General features: G+C 43.0%; 2 protein-coding genes across 4 annotated transcripts in view; one reads left to right on the forward strand and one right to left on the reverse strand.

Moving 5' to 3' along the window:
• LOC140703827 (uncharacterized) overlaps nt 1-21,377 on the forward strand; it is a 221,687-nt gene that overhangs the window by 31,382 nt on the left and 168,928 nt on the right. The window lies entirely within an intron of this gene.
• Nucleotides 1,842-19,528, reverse strand: LOC140703763 (uncharacterized). 3 transcript variants are annotated; one of them, XM_078387954.1, is made up of 4 exons: nt 19,406-19,528; nt 18,448-18,533; nt 15,465-15,546; nt 1,842-5,593 (listed from the first exon to the last, which is right to left on the reverse strand). In XM_078387954.1, exon 4 carries the CDS (start codon nt 5,591-5,593, stop codon nt 4,643-4,645), a length of 951 nt encoding a protein of 316 aa, XP_078244080.1. In that variant the 5' UTR covers nt 15,465-15,546; nt 18,448-18,533; nt 19,406-19,528; the 3' UTR covers nt 1,842-4,642. The 3 variants fall into 3 exon arrangements, with proteins under 3 accessions (XP_078244080.1, XP_078244079.1, XP_078244078.1); XM_078387953.1 differs by having other exon boundaries at nt 18,448-18,537; XM_078387952.1 differs by lacking the exon at nt 15,465-15,546 and having other exon boundaries at nt 18,448-18,537; nt 19,406-19,527.

A 21,377-nucleotide genomic window follows, 5' to 3' on the forward strand; every position in this document is an offset into this window, starting at 1 on the left:
CCGACCTGTATGAAATCTTTTGTCTCTGCTGGAGGGAAGGTGGAGTACCACAGGACATGAAGGATGCAAACATCGTCACATTGTACAAGAACAAAGAAGACGGGGCAACTGCAATAACTACCGGGGCATTTCTCTTCTTAGCGCTGTAGGGAAGCTGCTTGCCCGTGTTGTGCTGAAGAGGCTCCAGGTGCTTGCAGACAGAGTCTATCCAGAATCAGTGTGGATTTCGAGCTAATAGATCCACCACTGACATGGTATTTTCCCTCCGACAGTTGCAGGAGAAATGCAGGGAACAACAACAGCCACTCTTAGTGGCCTTCATAGACCTTACAAAAGCATTTGACTTGGTTAGCAGGGATGGCCTTTTTAAAATACTTCCCAAGATTGGATGTCCACCTCGTCTCCTTAACATCATCAGATCCTTCCATGAGGGAATGAAAGGCACTGCAGTTTTTGACGGCTCAACATCAGATCCCTTTGACATCCAAGGCAGAGTGAAACAGGGCTGTGTCCTCGCACCAACCCTTTTTGGGATCTTTTTTGCTGTCATGCTGAGCCATGCCTTTGGAACTGCAACAGAAGGTGTCTATCTCTGGACTAGATCAGACGGAAAGCTCTTTAATCTCTCTAGACTGAGAGCAAAGACCAAAGTCCAACTGAAATGCAGGTGGGACTTCCTCTTTGCCGATGATGCAGCCATTGTTGCCCACTCTGCTGAAGACCTCCAACAACTCATGAATCGTTTCAGCAAGGCCTGCCAAGAATTTGGACTAACAATCAGCATGAAGAAAACACAAGTCATGGGCCAGGGTGTGGACTCACCTCCTTCTATTACCATCTCCACATAAGAACTGGAGGTTGTTCATGACTTTGTGTACCTTGGCTCAACCATCTCGGATACCCTCTCCCTGGATTTCGAGCTGCATAAACGCATTGGCAAAGCAGCTACCATGTTCTCTAGACTCACAAAGAGAGTATGGCTCAATAAGAAGCTGATGACACATACCAAGATCCAGGTCTATAGAGCCTGTGTCCTGAGCACACTCCTGTACTGCACTGAATCCTGGACCCTTTGTGCACGGCAGGAGAGGAAGCTGAACACCTTCCATATGCGTTGCCTCCGACAGATCTTCGGCATCACCTGGCCGGACAAAGTTCCAAACAGAGTAGTCCTAGAACGAGCTGGAATTTTCAGCATGCTTACATTACTGAAACAGCGACATCTACATTGGCTTGGGCACGTTGTGAGAATGGCTAATGGTCGGATTCCAAAGGATCTCCTCTATGGAGAATTAGTGCAGGGAAATCTCCCCAGAGGGAGACCACAGCTGCGATACAAGGATATCTGCAAGCGGGATCCGAAGGCCTTAGGAATAGACCTCAACAGATGGGAAACCCTGACATTTGAGCGTTCAGCCTGGAGGCAGGCAGTGCATCATGGCCTCTCCCAATTTGAAGAGACCCTTGTCCAGCAGGCCGATGCAAAGAGGAAGTCACAAAAGCAGCAAAACCAGGGAGCTGGACAGGGGACAGATTGGATTTGTCTTCAGTGTGGAAGAGATTGTCACTCTCGAATTGGCCTCTTCATCCACACTAGATGATGTTCCAAGTCCTCCATACAGAGCACGGCACCATAGTCTTTCGAGACTGAAGGATGCCTAACTTGAGGGGCTCCATGTGTTTTCCCCTCCTCTTCCCAGGAAAGGACAGCAATCCAGTCAGGATGGGTTCAGCCTGACTTTCTCCCTCACAAAGACAACCAGCGACAAGGTGTTTGAAGCTCATTTGGATCTCACAAGAAGTATTTTCAATGTTGCAATGATTTCAAGCAATTCCAAAACTTGTTAATACTGTACATGTTCATTTATTTACATCTTTTCTAGATTCCATACTTAAATATACTAAATCCAAAAAAATGAAAAACAGTCTTACATGTGAGAGGAAAAAACTGTAGCTATAGAATTTCAAATCCAAAAGTCATACAATTATGCAAAAACTGCAAGCTTACTTAAAATACATCCTTGCAGGAATTAAAGTTTATGTTATAGGCAAATTTTAAGACATGTTTGAATAAAAAATACAAACACATTAAAACACTGGAGTTCATAATCTAGAAAGACAGAGAATACATCTTCAGAACACTTCAAAGTTCCTAAGAATTCAATGATAAAAAGCAAAAACCTTTATGTATTCTTGAAGGCTTTCGCGGCTGGGATCTGATGGATGTTGTAGGTTTTTCAGGCTGTTTGGTCGTGTTCTGTAAGTTTTTTTTCCAAACGTTTTGATAGTCTCTGTGGCTGGCATTTTCAGAGGACAGGAGTTAGAACTGTGTCTGTGTTGTAGTAGATACCTGAATATTTGTAGCTGTGGGATCAGCTTTTTTCCTTTTCAGGAGATTGGGTGATTATGGTGATCAGGATTTTTTTTAGTGGGGGTGTATTTTTGTGAAAAGGGGGGACATGATATGTCACTGGGATTCATGGGTGTCATTAGCTAGTCTTTTATGTGCAGTGATCACCTGTCCTTGTGGTTGGGTAGTAACCTTTTGCAGGCTGTAGTTTTCAGTGCTGGGAGCCACGCTTTGTTGAGTTTTAGACTTTGTTGTTGTTGTTGTTGAAGCTCTGCTGGTGTTTGTGGATTTCAGTGGCTTCCCTGTATAGTCTAACATAATGATTGCTGGCGTTGTCCAGTACTTCTGTGTTTTGGTTTTCACACAAGGTCTACAGAAAACCCACACAGACCAGTACTTACACTAAAACTCCAAACAGCACCCACAACAAAAAAGAGGCATCAAAACACTTGTAGACCATGGGAATCGGAACTGTGAAGCTCAATTTCTCAGCACCGAATTCAACCATTTGAACTGGGCCCCACAGGCAAATGCCCATTCCAAGAATGAAATCACAAGAGCCATCACACCAAGAAAACAACATCAAACTGAAGAAAAAAAGAGTCACCCACAAATAAAGTATTTCTGCCATGAATCAAAGTGGTCATAGACCGCATGGGGAAACTTTTGAAAAAACTCAAACTGAAAAAATTGGTAGTAGCTGAACATGCCATGAAATAAGCTGGACATGAAATCCTATTTCAAAACACAGAAGTACTGGACAACAACACCAATCATCGCGTTACACTACAGAGGGTCTAACTACAGAGTTCGTGTCTGATCTCTCCCAATATTCATATCCTTTTGTTCTGCATCAGTCAGCAAAACAAAACCTTCCCAAGGCTTGGGTTTCCCAGCTTCTGAGAAGCTCAGATGCTGAGGATCAAAGGATTTGGTCACCTCCTACCCAGTGCAGTCCAGGGCCTGAAGAGACCAGAGCTTGAAAAACTCAAAGTATGAACAAAATTTCCACACCTTTAAACAATCCCTGCCATTACAAAGCCATCTACTTCTGGTACCTGTATAGCGAGGAATCCATCCTTAACACAGCGGGGAGCCATTTTGCACAGCAGGGAGACATTTTCAGTACCGCCGATCAGCTGTTTTTAGATTGTTTAGTGAAAAATCTGTTCCCGAAGCAGGGAACCAATCGCCGTCAAGCAGATTTTCCCCATTTAAACATCATTTCGCAATCGTAAAAGCGATTGCAAAACCTCATAGTTAAGCAGATTCGTCGTGGAGTGGGGTAATTGTTAAGCGGGGCACCACTGTATTTTACTTTCTTGGGCTCCATGATCACTGCAGATGGTGAGAGCAGCCACGAAATTAAAACTCCTGCTTCTTGGGAGGAAAACGATGACAAACCTAGGGAGCATCTTAAAAAGCAGAGACATCACCTTGCTGACAAAGGTCCACATAGTGAAAGCTATGATTTTTTTCATAGCAATGTATGGAAGTGAAAGCTGGACCATAAAGAGGGCTGACCCACAAAGAATTGATGCTTTTGAACTGTGGTGCTAGAGTAGACTCTTGAGAGTCTCCTAGACTGCAAAGAGAACAAACCTATCCATTTTGAAAGCAACCAACCCTAAGTGCTCACTGGGAGGACAGAATCTGAAGTTGAGGCTTCAATACTTTGGCCATTGCATGAGAAGACTCCCTGGAAAAGACCCTCATGTTGGGAAAGTGTGAAGGCAAGAAGGGGACGACAGAGGACGTGATGTGCCATCAAAGCTACCAATATGAATATGACCAAACTTGGGAGGGGGGAGTGGAGGACAGGAGGGACCGGAGTACTCTGGTCCCGGACATGACTTAACAAATAAACAACAGCAAGAACACAAGGTTCCACATTTATTCAATGAACAACAAGGCTATTTGTTTAATAAAAGCTTTCCACATTTGACGCATTGATATGTTTTATATGAACAAAGATAACTGCTCCTAATGAAACTCTTTAAATTCTATGGTTCTCCCCCAGTGTGAATTCCTTGATGTGACTTAAGGTTACCACTCCAACTAAAGATTTGTCCATAGAAACAAAGTATCTATGGACAGACACTGGCTTTACCGCTTGGAGACGGTGATGTAGAACTGGACACAACAAGACATAATTGTCAAGGGGAACATTTACCTTTACCTTTAAGGTTACTATTCCAACTGAAGCTCTTTCCACATTTCATGCATTTATGTGGTTTTTCCCCAGTGTGAGTTCTTTGATGTAACCTAAGTTTACTACTCTCACTGAAGCTTCTACCCAGTGTGAGTTCCTTGATGTAACCTAAGTTCACCACTTGAAGTAAAGCTCGTTCCACATTCCATGCATTTATGGGGTTTCTCCCCAGTGTGAATTCTTTGATGTAAACTGTGGTTAGAACTGAGACTAAAGCGTTTTCCACGTCCCATGAATTTATATGGCTTCTCCCCAGTGTGAGCTCTTTCATGTAACCTGAGGGTAAAAGTCCGACTAAAGCTTTTTCCACATTCCCTGCATTTATATGGTTTCTCTCCAGTGTGAATTCTTTCATGGGACCTGAGGGTAAAACTCCGACTGAAGCTTTTTCCACATTCCTTACATTTATGTGGTTTCTCTCCAGTGTGAGTCCTTTGATGTAACCTAAGTTCACCAGTTGAAATAAAGCTTTTTCCACATTCCATGCATTTATGTGGTTTCTCTCCAGTGTGAGTTCTTTGATGTAACTGAAGGTGACCATTCTGACGGAAGCTCTTTCCACATACCATGCATTTATGTGGTTTCTCCCCAGTGTGAATTCTTTCATGTAACCTAAGTTTACAACTTTGACTGAAGCTTTTCCCACATTCCTTGCATTGATATGGCTTCTCTCCAGTGTGAATTCTTTGATGTAACCTAAGTTCACCACTTGAAATAAAGCTCTTTCCACATTCCATGCATTGATATGGCTTCTCCCCAGTGTGAATTCTTTGATGTAACCTAAGGTGACCATTCTGACGGAAGCTCTTTCCACATTCCATACATGGATACTGTTTCTCCCCTGCATGAGTTATTTCATGTCTACTGAGGTGAGATGCTTTTATGTTCTTTTTCCCCTGTGTAGCTTCTTTCATTTGACATCCATTCTTACCCATTTGGATTTTCAATTCTTTGTTTTCTTGCTTGAATATGAGTTCCTGCCCAGGATGCCCCAGGTGTTGCTGGGAAATTCCTCTTCTCCTGTTCATCATCTGATAGATTAGAAAAAGAAGTGAAGCAACCACATCAGAAATCTGCAGGGATAATGAAAGACCCATTTGGGCTTCACCTGATTTACAGAGAAGGAAGGTGTGATGGACAGGTCATTAAACACTCCTGTCCATCACAATAGAACCTTGACATATCAACCAATGGGTGAACAGGAGAGGTGGAACTAAGGATATTTAAGAAGAACGAATGACAGTTAGTGAGCAGTTAGGAGTTAGAGAGGATTTCAGTTAGGGATCATTTAATGATATGAGCTGGAGACAAGCAGTTTAGGCAGTTAGGAACACTCTTGTGTTAGATAAGGGTAAGAGGTAGAGAACAAGAAAAGAAATGAATAAATACCTTGGTTAAAATGATTATACCTAAGCAAATGTAAATGTCATAAAAGCACAGTTGATTTCATGACTAAAATAAGACCATCCATGATTTCCTTTACATGATTTACTTATGAACACTTTAATAAACATTGTTTTATTGAATAACACTGATTGAAGAGTTATATTTGATAGAGTGAGGAGAAATCCTCTGGTGGCAGCAGAAAAGGGTTGAAAACACATGTCATTCCCAAAAGTGAACCTGGGTTGTGTGGAGAAACAAACAGGGGAACTTAGGGTACGTGACATAAAGTGGTGAGCAGCGGGTGGGATTCGAATGAAATCCAGAGAGCCAGAATAAAGTGAAATTTATTAGGCTGGCCATGAATGAGAATAAAAATCCGTAAGAAAATAAAATAAAGAGAAGTTCTCCGAGTCTGGGATTCAAAGGGAAGGAATACCAGAAAGGCCAAAGTAAAAAGAAAAATCTCTGAGTCTAAGAGACCCGGTTGTCTATAGTTCAGGAGTAGGAAACCCTAAAGCTTAAGGTGAATAGCTTTATAGGGACTCCTGAAAGTGTGGAAAGACAAAGGCAGGAAAAGGACTCTGAGGAGATTTCTATACTGTGGTTAAAAGTTTACCTCAATCTGAGAGTGTGAGGACCAAGAGGGCTAGCTTTAGATACCAAAGCTCTGAGAAGCAGAGCACTGAAGGGACCTAAAAGTGGAAGCCAAGGTCTAAAAGGAACAGGTGAGGTGAAGATAACTTAGGCTTATCAGAGAAGAAATATTGCTTGGAAAATCTGGGTGGCTGTAGACCAAGAGATACAAAGTAACAGACACAAGAAACAGCGAGGCTGAAGTCTAAAGATACAACATAGTGATCTTGAGCTGCCAAAAGAAAGCTACAGTACATAGTTTAAATCTCTAACACAGGAAAAAAGAGGTCATTTTAAATTGGGGCTTGTATATTGGAATTGGTGAGAAAACAGCCTACCAATTTTATAATAAATATAAACTGTTAAGTATGACCTCCAGGAGAGGAAAGAAGACAGTTATGGAACTTGCTGAGAGTCAGATTTTACCTCAGGAAGGAGAAAATTCAGACCAAGAGGGCCAGGATTATGAGGGCTCAAAGGAACAGGAGGATGCCTCAGGGAGAGAAAACTCCCTAGAGTTTTTAAAATGGAAATTTGAGAAAGAACAGGAATTTAAGTTAAAACAATGAGAATTGAGACAAGCTGAGGCAGAAGCCAGAGAATGGGCTGAAGTCAGACAGCTGGAAATGAGGGGAAAAGAAATGCAACATCAATTAGAGATGAAAAAAACTGGAACTGGCATCTCTAAACAATAATAACAGTAATAATACAAATGAAGGGATCTCAAAAGTAGACCTTAAGAAATTCCCTCAATTTTCAAAAGGAGATTGCCCTCAATCTTTTCTAATTTCGTTTGAGAGAGCCTGCTGGGACTATAGTGTGACAAAACAGAAACATATGCTGATATTAAGGTCTTTAATTAGTGCTGAAACGTCCGAAATTTATGCTATGTCAGAAGATAAAGCTAGAAATTATGAGTTAAGAAATTGGTTTTCTCAAGATTTGGAATAACCAGTGAAAAACTCAGGTGCAAATCTAGACAGTTAAGTAAGAAGCCTGAAGAGTCATATTCACAATTTGGGGCAAATCTGGTTAAATATTTACAGAAATGGATGGAGCAATCTCATGTGAGAACTTTGCAGGATATGCAGGACCTCATAGGATTAGAAGAATTTTATTCAGCTTTGCCTGCTGAATTAAGATATTTAGTTAGAGACAAACAACCTAAAACAGTACAACAGGCTAGTGAATTTGCAGATTTAATGTCATAGATTAAAAATTCAAAATATTCTGAAGTGAAATTGGACAGAAACTGAAGAAAGAAAAAGAGAACCTAGAGATTTTCACAAAACCAACAAATACACAGAAGGAAGCCAATTAAGAGAGAGACCCCCAGAGCAGTACCAACAGGGTAAAAGTTCTGAAGGAAAGTGAGACAAAATCCCATATAATGAACAAAGAAATTTGAAAACTTGTTTTGGTTGTGGAAAACCAGATCATTTTATTTCCAATTGTGAATTTGTTAAAAACAAAGAAATGGGAAAACAGAAAACAGTGGGAGTTGTACCTAAAAAGGTGTACTGTATACAAAAGCAGGATGAAAGATCTGAGGTAAAACAGCAGAGTGACAGTTTAACTGACAGAACAGTGATGCAGGAACAACTGCCTCCACTAGCAGATATTGTTCACTGCTATTACATTAAAACCAACAGAGAATTGATGAAGTCAGCTGAAGAAAATATTTATATTAACAACATCAAGTATCTAGCATTGAGAAACTCTTGTTCTCAGCCGCCCAGAGTAGACCATGTCTAGATGGGCTAGGGTTGCCAGATACACGGGTACTAAAAGGAGGACATAGAAAGACGAAAAGGAGGACATATTGAATGTTTCATTTGAATCATTCCAGATTAAACCCACAATCAATACAATTTTATTACAATAGCTGCCAATAAATGTCTCTTAGTGAACCGACCAAGAAACAGTCATGTTAAAATTAAAAATAAATTCAATGGAGGCTTTTTTTCAAAATACCGGGGGTGGGCGGGCAGGTGGGGGCGGGGAAAGCCAGGGGGAAGGAGGTCCTTCCACCTCTCCCCCTCCCATCCAAAATTATAAAATAAAATATACAAAAGCCTGACATTTTAAAGGTTTTTATCTTTGCCTGCCTGACGGAGGACATTAGGCTAAAAAGGAGGACATGCTCTATAGGAACCATGAGTTTTGTCCTCCTTTTGCCTGACATCTGGCAACCCTAAGATGGGCAGCATATAAATGGAATAAATAAATAAATAAAATAAAACTATATGCTATGCAGATATTATTCCACAGAAAGATATCATTACAAATGAGAAAATTACAGTTAAAGGAATTGGGACAGAATTAATTAAGTTACCCATGGCTAAAGTACATATAAGGTACAAAGATTGGACTGGTAAATTTAAAGTAGCTGTTTCACAGGAGATCCATATGCCTTGTTTAATTGGTTTAGATTTAATTAATTATATCAAGACTGTTATGATCACCAGATTTAATTAATTATATCAAGACTGTTATGATCACCACACACTCACAGACAGAAAAGATAGAAAATCTTTATGGTAATAGTGAGGTTCCTGAGGAAGTTATAAGTGTCAGCCAGTCACCTGAACTTGCAGGACATGTAGATAAACATATCCACAAACAAATGGATATCCCTTTTGAGTACAGAGAGATGTCTGGAGTTGAAAAAGAGGTTTGGAATAAGATGAGACATGTTAAAGGGGGTTTCATATATATAAGCTCGCAAGATAGTCAGAACGCACCCACTACAGTAACTAGAGAAAGTGGAGGAGGAAAAATATTACTAGAAGAAAGTTGTAAAGGTATGATGAAAGCCCAATGAAAGGAATTTTAACCAGGAGTTAAAGGAGAATAATAGCTCGGAGAATTGTTTAAGAGAGTTTCAAAATAACACTCGATTGTTTTCTGAAAATCCTGAGAAAATCTATACAGATAAAGATCTTAAAACTAAAGAAAACTCCGTAGTGATGACTCCTGAAAAAGAGGAAAACTTCCATGAGGATCAGGAAACATCATGCTATTCTGAGGTTGTGAAACTGAAAACTTTAGAGGGAGATAAGTTGCAGCCAGCAGAGGTAGTATCTAAGGAAAGGAAGCAGCTAACTGAAAAAGCTGATTATTCTGTGCCTGCACAAAATCAGGCAACATGAAACTATCTGGTACTATCACTTCCCTTAATCTAGACCCTGTACTCCTATTGATGCAACCAAGAATTGCTTTGGCTTTCTAGGCAGCCACTCACATATCTGACTGATGTTCAGCTTGTGGTCTACCAAGACTCCTAGACCCCTTTTCGCAGGTACTTTTATCTAGCCCGGTCTCTTCCATTCTATATCTGTGCAAGTCATTTTTTTCTGCCTAGCTGTAAGACATTACATTTCTCCCTGTCGAAATTCATTTTGTTAGTTTTGGCCCAGGACTCTTATCTGTCAAGGTCATTTACAATTTTAACCCTGTCCTCTGGGGAATGAGCAAGCCCTGCCAATTTGGTATCATCTGCAAATTTAATTGGCATACTCTCTAGTCATTCATCCAAGTCACTGATAAAGATATTGAATAACACGGGACCCAGAACAGAACCCTGGGGCACCCCACTAAGTCACCTGTTTCCAGGACGAAGGGGAGCCGTTTGTGATCACCCTTTGGGTTTGGTCAGTCAACCAATTACAATTCCACCTAACAGTAGCATTGCTGGTCTCACATTCTACTAGCTTCTTTTCAAGAACATCGTGAGGAAGCTTGTTGAAGGCCTTAGTGAAATGAAGATCTGTTACATTCACAGCCTTCCCTTCATCCACCAGGCCTGTAACTCTATCAAAAAAGGAGATAAAATTAGTCTGAAATGGCTTGTTTTTGAGAAACTCATTTTGACTTCTATTAATGACAGCACTGCTTTCTAAATAATTACAAACTGTCTGCTTAATGATGTTCTCTAGAACCCCTTCATGGATTACTGTCTTGTCATGGCGAAGGGGCTTGAATAATTCAGAGAAGCTGTGTGCTATGCCATGCAGGGACACCCGAGACGGACAGGTCATAGTGGAGAGTTCCGACTAAATGCAATCCACCTGGAGTAGGAATTGGCAAGCCACTCCAGTAACTTTGCCAAGAATACCCCACGAACATAAACAAAATGCTAAAAGATATGACACTGGAGAATGGGATCCTCAGGTCGGAAGGTATCTAACATGCTACTGAGGAAGAGTGGAGGACCAGGACAAATAGCTCCAAAGCTAATGAAGTGGCTGGGCCAAAGGACGCTCAGCTGTGGACATGCCTGGAAGTGAAAGGAAAGTCCAATGCTCCAAAGAAAAATACAGCATAGGAACCTGGAATGTAAGATCTATGAACCTTGGAAAGCTTGATGTGGTCAAACAGGAGATGGCAAGAATCAACATTGACATCCTGGGCATCAGTGAACTAAAATGGACAGGAATGGGTGAATTCAATTCAGATGATTACTATATCTACTATTGTGGGCAAGAATCCTGTAGAAGGAATGGAGTAGCCCTCATAGTCAAAAAACAATTGGGAAAAGTTCCACTGGGATACAATCCCAAAAATGATAGAATGATTTCAATACAAATCCGAGGCAGACCTTTCAAAATCACAGTCATCCAAGTTTATGCATTAACCCCCAATGCTGAACAGGGTGAAATTGATCATCAGGCTGAAAGTCTACGAAGACTTACAACACCTTCTAGAACTGACACCGAAGAAAGATGTTCTTCTCTTTCTAGGGGACTGGAATGCTAAAGTAGGGAGTCAAGAGATAAAAGGAACAACAGGAAAGTTTGGCCTTGGAGTTCAAAACGAAGCAGGGCAAAGGCTAATAGTGTTTTGTCAAGAGAACAAGCTGGTCATCACAAACACTCTTTTCCAACAACACAAGAGGCCACTTTACACATGGACATCAGCAGATCGGCAATACCAAAATCAGATTGATTATGTTCTCTGCAGCCAAAGATGGGGAAGCTCTACTGTATACAGTCAGCAAAAACAAGACCTGGAGCTGATTGTGGCTCTCATCATCAGCTTCTTATGGCAAAATTCTAGCTTAAACTGGAGAAATAAGGAAAAACCACTGGGCTAGTCAGGTATAATCTAAACCAAATCCCTTATGAATACACAGTACAAGTGAAGAACAGATTTAAGGAACTAGCTTTGGTGGGCAGAGTGCTTGGAGAAATATGGACGGAGGCTCGTAACATTGTACAGGAGGCAGCAACAAAAACCATCCCAAAGAAAAGGAAATGGAAGAAAGCAAAGTGCCTGTCCAATGAGGCTTTACAAATAGCAGACAAGAGAAATAAAATGATAGGGAAAGTTACAGAATATTGAAGGCAGACTTCCAAAGAATAGCAAGGAGAGACAAGAGGGCCTTCTTAAATGAACAATGCAAAGAAATAGAGGAAAATAACAGAAAAGGAAAAACCAGAGATCTGTTCAGGAAAATTGGAGATATTAGAGGAATATTTTGCGCAAAGATGGACATGATAAAGGACAAAAATGGGAGGGACCTCACAGAAGCAGAAGACATCAAGTAAAGGTGGCAAGAACACACAGAGGAATTATACCAGTGTGGTTGCTGACCTTGAGCCAGATATCCTGGAGAGTAAAGTCAAGTGGTCCTTTGAAAGCATGGCTAAAAACATGGCCAGAGGAGGTGATGTCATTCCAGTCGAATTATATAAAATCTTAAAAGATGAGGCTTTTAAGGTGCTACACTCAATATACCAGCAAGTTTGGAAAACTCAGCAGTGGCCAGAAAACTGGAAAAAATCAGTCTACATCCCAATCCCAAAGAAGGGCAGTGCCAAAAATGCTCCAACTACCATACAATTGCACTCATTTCACACGCTAGAAAGATTATGCTCAAAATCCTCCAAGGTAGGCTTCAGCAGTATGTGGGCCGAGAACTCCCAGAAGTACAAGCTGGATTTTGAAGCGGCAGAGGAACTCAAGACCAAATTGCTAACATGCACTGGATTATGGAGAAAGACAGAGAGTTTCAGAAAAACATCTACTTCTGCTTCACTGACTATGCAAAGGCCTTTGACTGTGTGGACCATAACAAACTATGGCAAGTTCTTAAAGAAATGGGAGTGCCTGACCACCTTATCTATCTACTGAGAAACCTATATGTGGGACAGGAAGCAACAGTTAGAACTGGATATGGAACAAGTGATTGGTTCTAAATTGGGAAAGGAGTACGACAACGCTGTATATTGTCCCCCAGCTTATTTAACTTCTATGCAGAATACATCATGCGGAAGGCCGGACTGGAGGAATCCCAAAACAGAATTAAGATTGCCGGAGGAAATATCAGTAACCTCAAATATGCAGATGATACCACTCTGATGGCAGAAAGTGAGGAGGACCTAAAGAACCTCTTAATGAGGGTGAAAGAGGAGAGCGCAAAAACTGGTCTGAAGGTAAACATCAAAAAAACAAAGATCACAGCCACTGGTCCCATCACCTCCTGGCAAATAGAAGGGGGAGATATGGAAGCAGTGACAGATTTTACTTTCTTGGGCTCCATGATCATTGCAGATGGTGAGAGCAGCCACGAAATTAAAAGACGTCTGCTTCTTGGGAGGAAAGTGATGACAAATCTCAACAGCATCTTAAAAAGCAGAGACATCACCTTGCCAGCAAAAGTCTGCATAGTAAAAGCTTTAACTTTTTGTTAGAAGAAAATTTAGAGAATGAAAAGGTGAAAGCAGTGATCATGAAAGGGATACAAAATTTTGGCTGCAATATAGACACAGATGATTGGATTCAAATGTGGAATGATAACTATAGATGGATTTAATCAGTAAACCTGAGAGAAAATGTTTTAAAGTTGTTCCATAGGTGGCATTTTAAAACAGGCAAAAAAGGGTGTTAGCCATTAGACATTCATATTAAAAATGTCGACAACAGCTTTGGACTCTCTCTTTCATAGGTGGTGGATACGTGACAAGAGTAAAACGATACTGGAGATAGATTTTAAAAAAGATATTTCTCAAGGAATTACACAAGTAAATATAACCTTTAAACCAGAAGTGTTCTTGTTGAATATAAGGCCAGAAATTGTTGATTTAAAAGAAATTCTATACCCTGTTTCCCCCAAAATAAGCCCTAACCTGAAAAATAAGCCCTAACCTGAAAAATAAGCCCTAGTATGATTTTCAAGGATGGTTGTAATATAAGTCCTACTCCAAAAAACCCCACCCTCCAACCTTGTGCAGCAACCAGAAGAGAACGTGACTGTATTTGAATAAATGTAGATCTTTGTACAGTAAAAAAAAATGAAACAGCACCTGAAAATAAGCCCCAAAGTGTTTTTTGGAGCAAAAATTAATAGAAGACCGTTTCATTTTCGGGAAAACACGGTAGCAAATGTATGTTGTTGGACATATTTATAGCTTTAAGGTTGATCAAGGCTCAATATGGGATAACTTGTCAGAAGTATTCTCTGAGAATTCGAGGTGAGTTAAAGAAAGCTGAAAAATGTTTAATGATTGGGCCCAGAAACAAATACAGCCGTGCCCTGCTTGATGATTACCCCATTTAACGATGAATCCGCTTCACAAGGATGTTTTTGTGTTTGCTTTTGCAAACGCTTTATCATGTTCCTATGAGTTTTTTACGCTTTGCGATGATCGGTTCCCTGCTTCGTAAACCGATTCTTCGCAAAATGATGTTTTTTTCAACAGCTGATCGGCAGTTCTCAAAATGGCCGCTGGCTGTCAAAATGGCCTCCTGCTGTTTTTAGGACTGTCTTTTTGCAAGACAGGCACCAGAAAATGATCGCCCTATGGAGGATCTTCGCTGGACCCTGAGGTATTTCGCCCATTAGAATGCATTAGCCGGTTTCTAATGCATTCTAATGGGCTTTTTAATTTTGTTTGATGAGGATTTCGCTTTACAGCGATTTCAACGGAATGGATTATCGTCGTCAAGCGAGGCACCACTATATGAGTAGAGAATACAGTGGTGCCTCGCATTGTGACGTTAATTCGTTCAGAAAAAATCGCTGCTAAACGAAAACGTCGCAACGCAAAAATAAAAAGCCCATAGAAACGCATTAAAACACGATTAATGCGTTCTTATGGGCTTAAAACTCACCATTAAGCGAAGGTCCTCCATAGTGCCGCCATTTCTGGTGCCTCTTAAGCAAGGAATCTTTCCTAGAAAACAGTGGGGCGGCCATTTTGTTTGCCCAGTGGCCATTTTGAAACCGCCAATCAGCTGTTAAAAAAGCATTGCTTTGTGATGATCGGTTCCCCAAGTGGGGAAACGATTATCGCAAAGTGAAATTCGCACATAGGGAACATCGCAAAAACTCCGTCGCAAAGCTATTTCATCACTATACGGAGCAATCACTATGCAAGGCACCACTGTATATGTTATGGATTTTCGTATTGTAACACAGTTATGCAGTCAAGATTATACTAGATATTGTATTACTGTAAACACTTCCCCTGTGTATATGTTTTGTACGGTGTAATTTTCCATTCCTCCCCCCTCCCCCTCCCCCCGCATTCCTTTGATTGTTCTGTTTGTTATATAATAAAAAAATATATCATACTGGGGGAAAAAGTATCTGTCCTAAAAAATTCCCATCCATCCTGAACTCCCCACTCCTTTAGTGCCTCCGTCCATGGAAATTTTGGCTTTCTTGAATTCTAGAATCTGTGTGTGATTACGCTTGGCTTCCCCTTCCCACTGTGTAATGAATTCCAAGAGAGGGTGGTCAGTCCCACCTACGGCTCCCATCACTTCAACTTCATTAACAAGGTCCTCCCGGTTGGTTCAGATCCCTGCTGGGCCAGAAAAACTGAGAGGTGAGCATGTGGCAAGGCTACTTAAGCCACCTCTTGGAATTTTGCTTACCTTGCAAATGTTGGAAGAATATGGGCTTTGGTTCTTTTGTTCCCAAAAAAGCAAAGAGGGTTCAGCTCAGTCTGACCCCTTCCTAGGAGATAAGAAAAATAGAAAAGATCAGCCTGGAGGCTTTATGGACAAAGCAAATCAAAAATGTTTCCTTCTGGGATATGCCTTCCTCATGTTTCTATTTAACGGGGTCACATCTCAGTCTCTCTTTCTTCTTCAGGCAAAACAAGAGGAACAGAAAAGCAGTCGACAAAGAAACCACAGGAAGGAGGACAGGAAGGAGGGAGGGAGGGAAGGAAGGAGCATCTCATGCTGGGCTCCAAGATAAAAGCTCTCCCGTGTCCCAGTGAGGTGGTGCAACACGAAGACCTGCGATGAAAGCATCAGCATACAAGAGTGTATTTCTCCCACTATTTATTTAAAATATGTTTACCCCACCTTTCTCCTTTAAAAGGACCCAAGGTGGCTTATGAAAATCTTTAAAACACAAGATTTAAAATTTAAAAACAGGAAGTCTAGAACTCTTTAAAAGAATCAAACCAAAGCTACACTAAGAATTAAAAACAAAATCAACATCTAGAAAACACCAGAGCCCATGTGATGTAGTGGACCGAGGATTGGACTGCGTGCCGTGTTCTTTCGGGACCAGTCGTTATTTTTCTCACCCTAATGATTCCAATGCATTGGGCATCTCCAAATGTGCTCCTCAGCCTCCGTGCCAAGGGCCCTGTGTCATGGGGTTGCCAACCCAAGGTGGGCAGAGTTCAGATCTCAGGACTTTCTGGCTTGTTGTCTTCCAACCCCCAACCTTGCTTAGGGTTCACTCTTCCCTTTCAGCTTACTGCCAACCTCACAGGGGCTGGGAAAGGTGGCAACTGAGGGCGGGGGTGTTGACTGCCTCTGCTGTAAAACAAAGCCTTTCATAATCACTTCATCTGGAACGGACCCTTCGGAGCCATTCACTCTGCAAAAGACCTGCTGGGAGAGGGAACGCCCCAGAAGGAGAGGCCGGGTTGCCTTCATCTCCTTCTTTCCTCCTGCCTCCATGTGGAAGGACTGGAGCTCCTTCGGCCTCTTTCCAAAGCCCCCTTTGCTCCACCCCATGGAGGGCCACGAATTGGAGGCAGGAGGGAGAATCCCTAGGAAGGAGGAGCGAGGGGCAGGTCTTTTGCATGGCCAATGGCCCTGAATTCTGCCTTCAGGACCCAAAGACCAGAACAGTTTTTTCCTTGTGGGAAGAACAACTTCCAAGAGAAGACCATTCCTGGGGAGATCTCCCTTTCCGCCTCCGCTTTCCTGCTGCCCTCCATGTGGAAGGACCGGGGCTCCTTCGGCCTCTTTCCGAAGCCCCTTTGCTCCACCCCATGAACCAGAAATGCTCTTTTGAATATAAGGCCTGAAATGTTGCACATATTTATAGCTATAACGTTGATATGGACTCAAAATGGGATAGCTTGTCAGAGGCATTCTCTGAGAATTCAAGAAGATATGTTAAAAAAGCAGAAAAATATTTTATGATTGGTTCCAGAAACAAATATGAGTAGAGAATATAACATACGTTATGGGTTTTAGTAATGTAACACAGTTATGGAGTCAAGATTATACTAGATATTGTATTACTGTAAACACTTCCCTATGTGTATGTTTTGTATGGTGTAATTTTCTTTTACTTCCGCCATATTCCTTTGATTGTTCTCTGTTTGCTATATAATAAAAATATATCATGATGGGGGGGAAAATTCTCTTCCGTCCTGAACTCCCCTGTCCTTTAATGCCGCCGCCCAAGGAAATTCAGCCAATAATTAACTAAATTTACAAAAATTGGCTTTCTTGAAGTCAAGAATGCATGTGTGATCACACTTCGCTTGCCCTTCACACTGTGTAACGAATTCCAAGAGAGGGTGGTCACTCCCACCTACGGCTCCCACCACTTCATCCTCATTAACAAGGTCTTCCCTGTTGGTGAACATGAGATCTAAAATAGCTGTCCTCCTTGTTGCCTCTTCCACTTTCTGGACCATGAGATTGTCTGCAAGCCCAGAAAGGAATTTGTTGAACCTTGTGTTCTTGGCAGAGTCTAACAGCCAACAAATACCAGGATAGATGAAATCTACCATTACTACTGCACCTTTCCCTTTTGAATGTGCGGCCATCTGCTCCAGGAAGGCTTAGGACTATCTGTGCGTGGACCAATCCGGGGAGTGACAATTGCATCCAGGCAGGGACGCAGTTGTGCAATTCGTCAAAGTTAGTTGTTCAGATCCCCGGTCCTTTCTGGTTCTCCACTGACAGCATTGGGTCCAGAAGAATGCCTAGCGAGTGTTGGGAACTACACAAACCACAGACATCAGGGGCACCCAGTTGGAAGACTCCCATCTTGTTTGGGATCAGCCTTAGTCTATTGTCCCTTTTAACCTCCCACTGAAGGAGAAGGTGGGAATAGAAATGACGTTACATGTTAATCAATTATCATCAGAGTCCAAATTAGAGGTGGATGCTGCAAAGCAAAATTCCCCAGTCTGGATTGTCTGTTCAGGGGGAAGAAGAAGGCAGGCTTGAAAGGGAACCCTCACACGCCAAATCAGGATGACAAGGCTTGCCTCTTATCAGGAGGACCTGCCCTAGGTGAGAATGGGGTCGTGGTGAGCAGGATTGAAATCTTTTTTTAAAAAACCCTAAATAGGATACAAAGAAAACCATACCCTCAAACACCACCACTTTGCACATGTTCAAAGCAGAAGTGTGGTGTTGTGGGTGGAGTACCAAACTGGAAACCAGGAGTTGTTGTTCAGTCACTAAATCATGTCCAACTCTTCGTGACCCCATGGACCAGAGCATGCCAGGCCCTCCTGTCTTCCACTGCCTCCCGGAGTTGGGTCAAATTCATGTTGGTACTGGATTCAAATCCCTCCTGGGCCAGGGAAACTGAGAGGAGAGAGTGTGTGGCAAGGCTAGTTAATCCACCTCTTGAAATCTCACTTACCTTGCAAATGCTGGAAGGATCTGGGATTTGGTTCTTTGCTTTTTGATCCCCCCAAAAAGCAAAGAGAATTCAGCTCAGTCTCAACTCTGCCTAGGAGAAAAGAAAAACAGAAAAGATCAGCCGGGAGGCTTCATGGATAAAGCAAATCAAAAAATTTTCTTTCTGGGATCTGCCTTCTTCATGTTTCCATTGAATTGGGCTCCATCCCTTCTGTCTCCTTCAGGCATCAGAACAAGGGGAACAGAAAGAAACCACAGTAAGGGAGGGAGGGAGGGAAGGTAGGAAGGGAGATAAAAGCCCCCCCATCCCAGGGAGGAGGGGGCAACAGAGAGCGTGTGCAAAGGAGCAAGAGGGCAGACGTTCTCCCTCCCTCACAAACCCCATTTCTCCTTCCCGCCCCCCTAAGTCCTCCACCTCCCGCCTGCCCCCCCATCGCAGCCCCCTTTGCCTCTCCAGCCCCACCTGGGACTTTTGCCCTTTAAGGGAGGGAGGGAAGGGGGTGTCCTAGGTCATTAGAAGGAAAGGGGGGGCAGATGGGAGGCAAGTTACTTTCTCTCCCGTTCCTTTGTTTCCATCCACCGGATGCTCCTCGCAGGATTCAAGGGAAGGCCGGGTCTCCTTCAAACCCCCCCCCCGACACAAACATACACGCACACACGGGCACTGGATGAAGCCCTAGGGCCTTGCAGGGGGGTTTGGTCTCCCTGCCTCTGGGGGTGGGATCTGGACCCCAGAGATCCTCTCTCCCCCTTCGAACCCCCCTTCCCCTCCCTCCCGAGAACCGGAGAAAAAACTGCCTTACACGAAGGTCGAGCAGGGCAAACCACAACCCGCCACCATCTGAAATGCCCGGAGAAGCAGCCCTCCCCCTTTCTCCCGAGACTGCCGGGGGAGCTGGCACCCTCACCGCCCCCGCCCGCAAATCCCACCCCCGATCTGCCCCCCCTCCAGCGCCCACCTCCGTCCAGGTCCCGATCCGGGAGGCGCCCCAAAAGCCCCGCTTCTCTCCTCCAGGCGCCTTTCTTGGACCGAAGGGGAAGAGGCAGGCGCTGTAGATCCCCGCCTCTTCCGGCTCCTGTTCAAAGGGCGTCCAGGGGAGGGGCTCTTCGCCTTCGTAGCTCTATGTTCCATCCCTTCCCCTCCTGCACGAACGGGGGGGGGGGGAGGAGGCAGAAACAAGGCTTGTTTTCTCGTGCTGGAGAGACCGGGATGGAGGAGGTGATCCAGGTGGACACCGAGTATTTGGACTGGCTCAACCAGAATCCCAGAAACACTGACCACCTCCTGAAGTGTCAGATCCGGACAGTGATGGGTCCCTATAAGAACAGTCGAGATGCGCAAGACGTGTCTGCCAAACTCCCATCTCGTGCTTGGCCTGTTTTTCGGAACAGGAAGGGAGTTTCTGATCACTTCCAGTTTTGGGGGTCGGGAAATGGAGAATTTGGGGTCTCTTTGGGAAGCAGGGAACATCCTGTGAAAGGTCTCATCCAGCTCCCCAGAGTGTCCCCTTCCACTGGAGAAAGACGTCTGGAGAACAATTCTGGGGTTTGCGGCTAAGCACGACTCGGGCATTCCCCTGATGCTTGAAATTAACTGCTGTGGGAAGACTTATGTTCAATATTGTACATAGTATTTTCTAAACTAAAATGGTGCGGCTAAAAAATATTGTAAATAATAATAATAATAATAATAATAATAATAATAATAATAATAATAATAATAATAATAATAATAATAATAATAATAATAATAATAATAATAATAATAATAATAATAATAATAATAATAAAAGCCCAGCCAGATCGAAAATGAAATCTCCTGTCCATGAAAACTCAAGATCGTGGCTTCGTTCATTGACTCATTCAACCTTCCCTTGGTCTGCTATTTGCCTGTTCCTTGTCATCATGTTTTCTCCATGCGACTTTGTGGCAACAAATTCCAGCGCATCTGGACCAGTAGCACGGCCGGGCAGGCAACCGCGGTGCTGGACGGTAAAGATGTGCTGGGGACGCTACCGGACCCTCGAAAGGTACAGAGAGAACGAAGGGGTCCGGGGAAATTCGGAGACCGTCAGTTATTCCATGTTGATAATGAAGGGAATAACTGAGGCCTGAGCCCAGCCTCGCAGTAAGAATTTGAATCCGCACTACAGCAGGACCCCCCCCCCTTTTTCTCGGAGGATTATCATGCTCATGGAAAATGAATGAATATTAATAAAGCGTGGCCCATGTTTAACCCATATACCTGGTCTTGCATGGTTATTCCAGGATAAGTTGGCAATGGTCACGCTGATAGAGGGACTGGTTGGATCCAATTATCGAGGCGGGGCTTTGCCAACTTACCTGGATTCACGCGTGACGTCTGTTGGCCGAACGCAAGGACGGCCAAGGGGCGTGGGCAAGTCAGAGGGCATTTAAAGGGGGTTCTCCCATTGTCCCCCAGCAGCCATTGCTGAACTGATACAAGACTTTCTGTTGCATCCTTTTAACTTCTGGAGAGAGTTCAGGTCCGATTTGATCTCAAATCCCCTTATTGGTCTTTTCAATAAAAGAGATGGATTGACTCAATTAAGGAAGCCATTTTTGAGTCATTAATTAGTGAGACATAAGCCAGACCTGACTTGACTGAGCAAGAGAACAAGATCTTTTGAGCCAACTGTGAGGAGCCCTCCCTCCACATAACTTTTCCGGTTGGAGATTCCCTAAGTTCAGAAAGAGCGCCATCTGTCCACAAAAGTTCAGTTCATCCATGCAGTGCAATGATTTATTTTGTGTGTGCGTGTGCTTCTTTGTTTGATTTTGCGTTTCTGGGTGGGTTCATTTGTTTGGGGGGGGGGGAACACGTTGTTTGGCTTTAGCCTTTGCTCTTTGACTGATCTCTTTCCACAGTTTAAGATGGCTGCTTCTTGGAAACCCAGGCTTATCCTCAAC

This window comes from Pogona vitticeps, chromosome 2, assembly GCF_051106095.1.
Source record: "Pogona vitticeps strain Pit_001003342236 chromosome 2, PviZW2.1, whole genome shotgun sequence".
NCBI classification, from domain to species: domain Eukaryota; kingdom Metazoa; phylum Chordata; class Lepidosauria; order Squamata; family Agamidae; genus Pogona; species Pogona vitticeps.

Bases quoted from the DNA above. Each gene is read 5' to 3' on its own strand.
- LOC140703763 (XM_078387954.1), bottom strand. From the start codon at position 5,593: ATGATGAACAGGAGAAGAGGAATTTCCCAGCAACACCTGGGGCATCCT.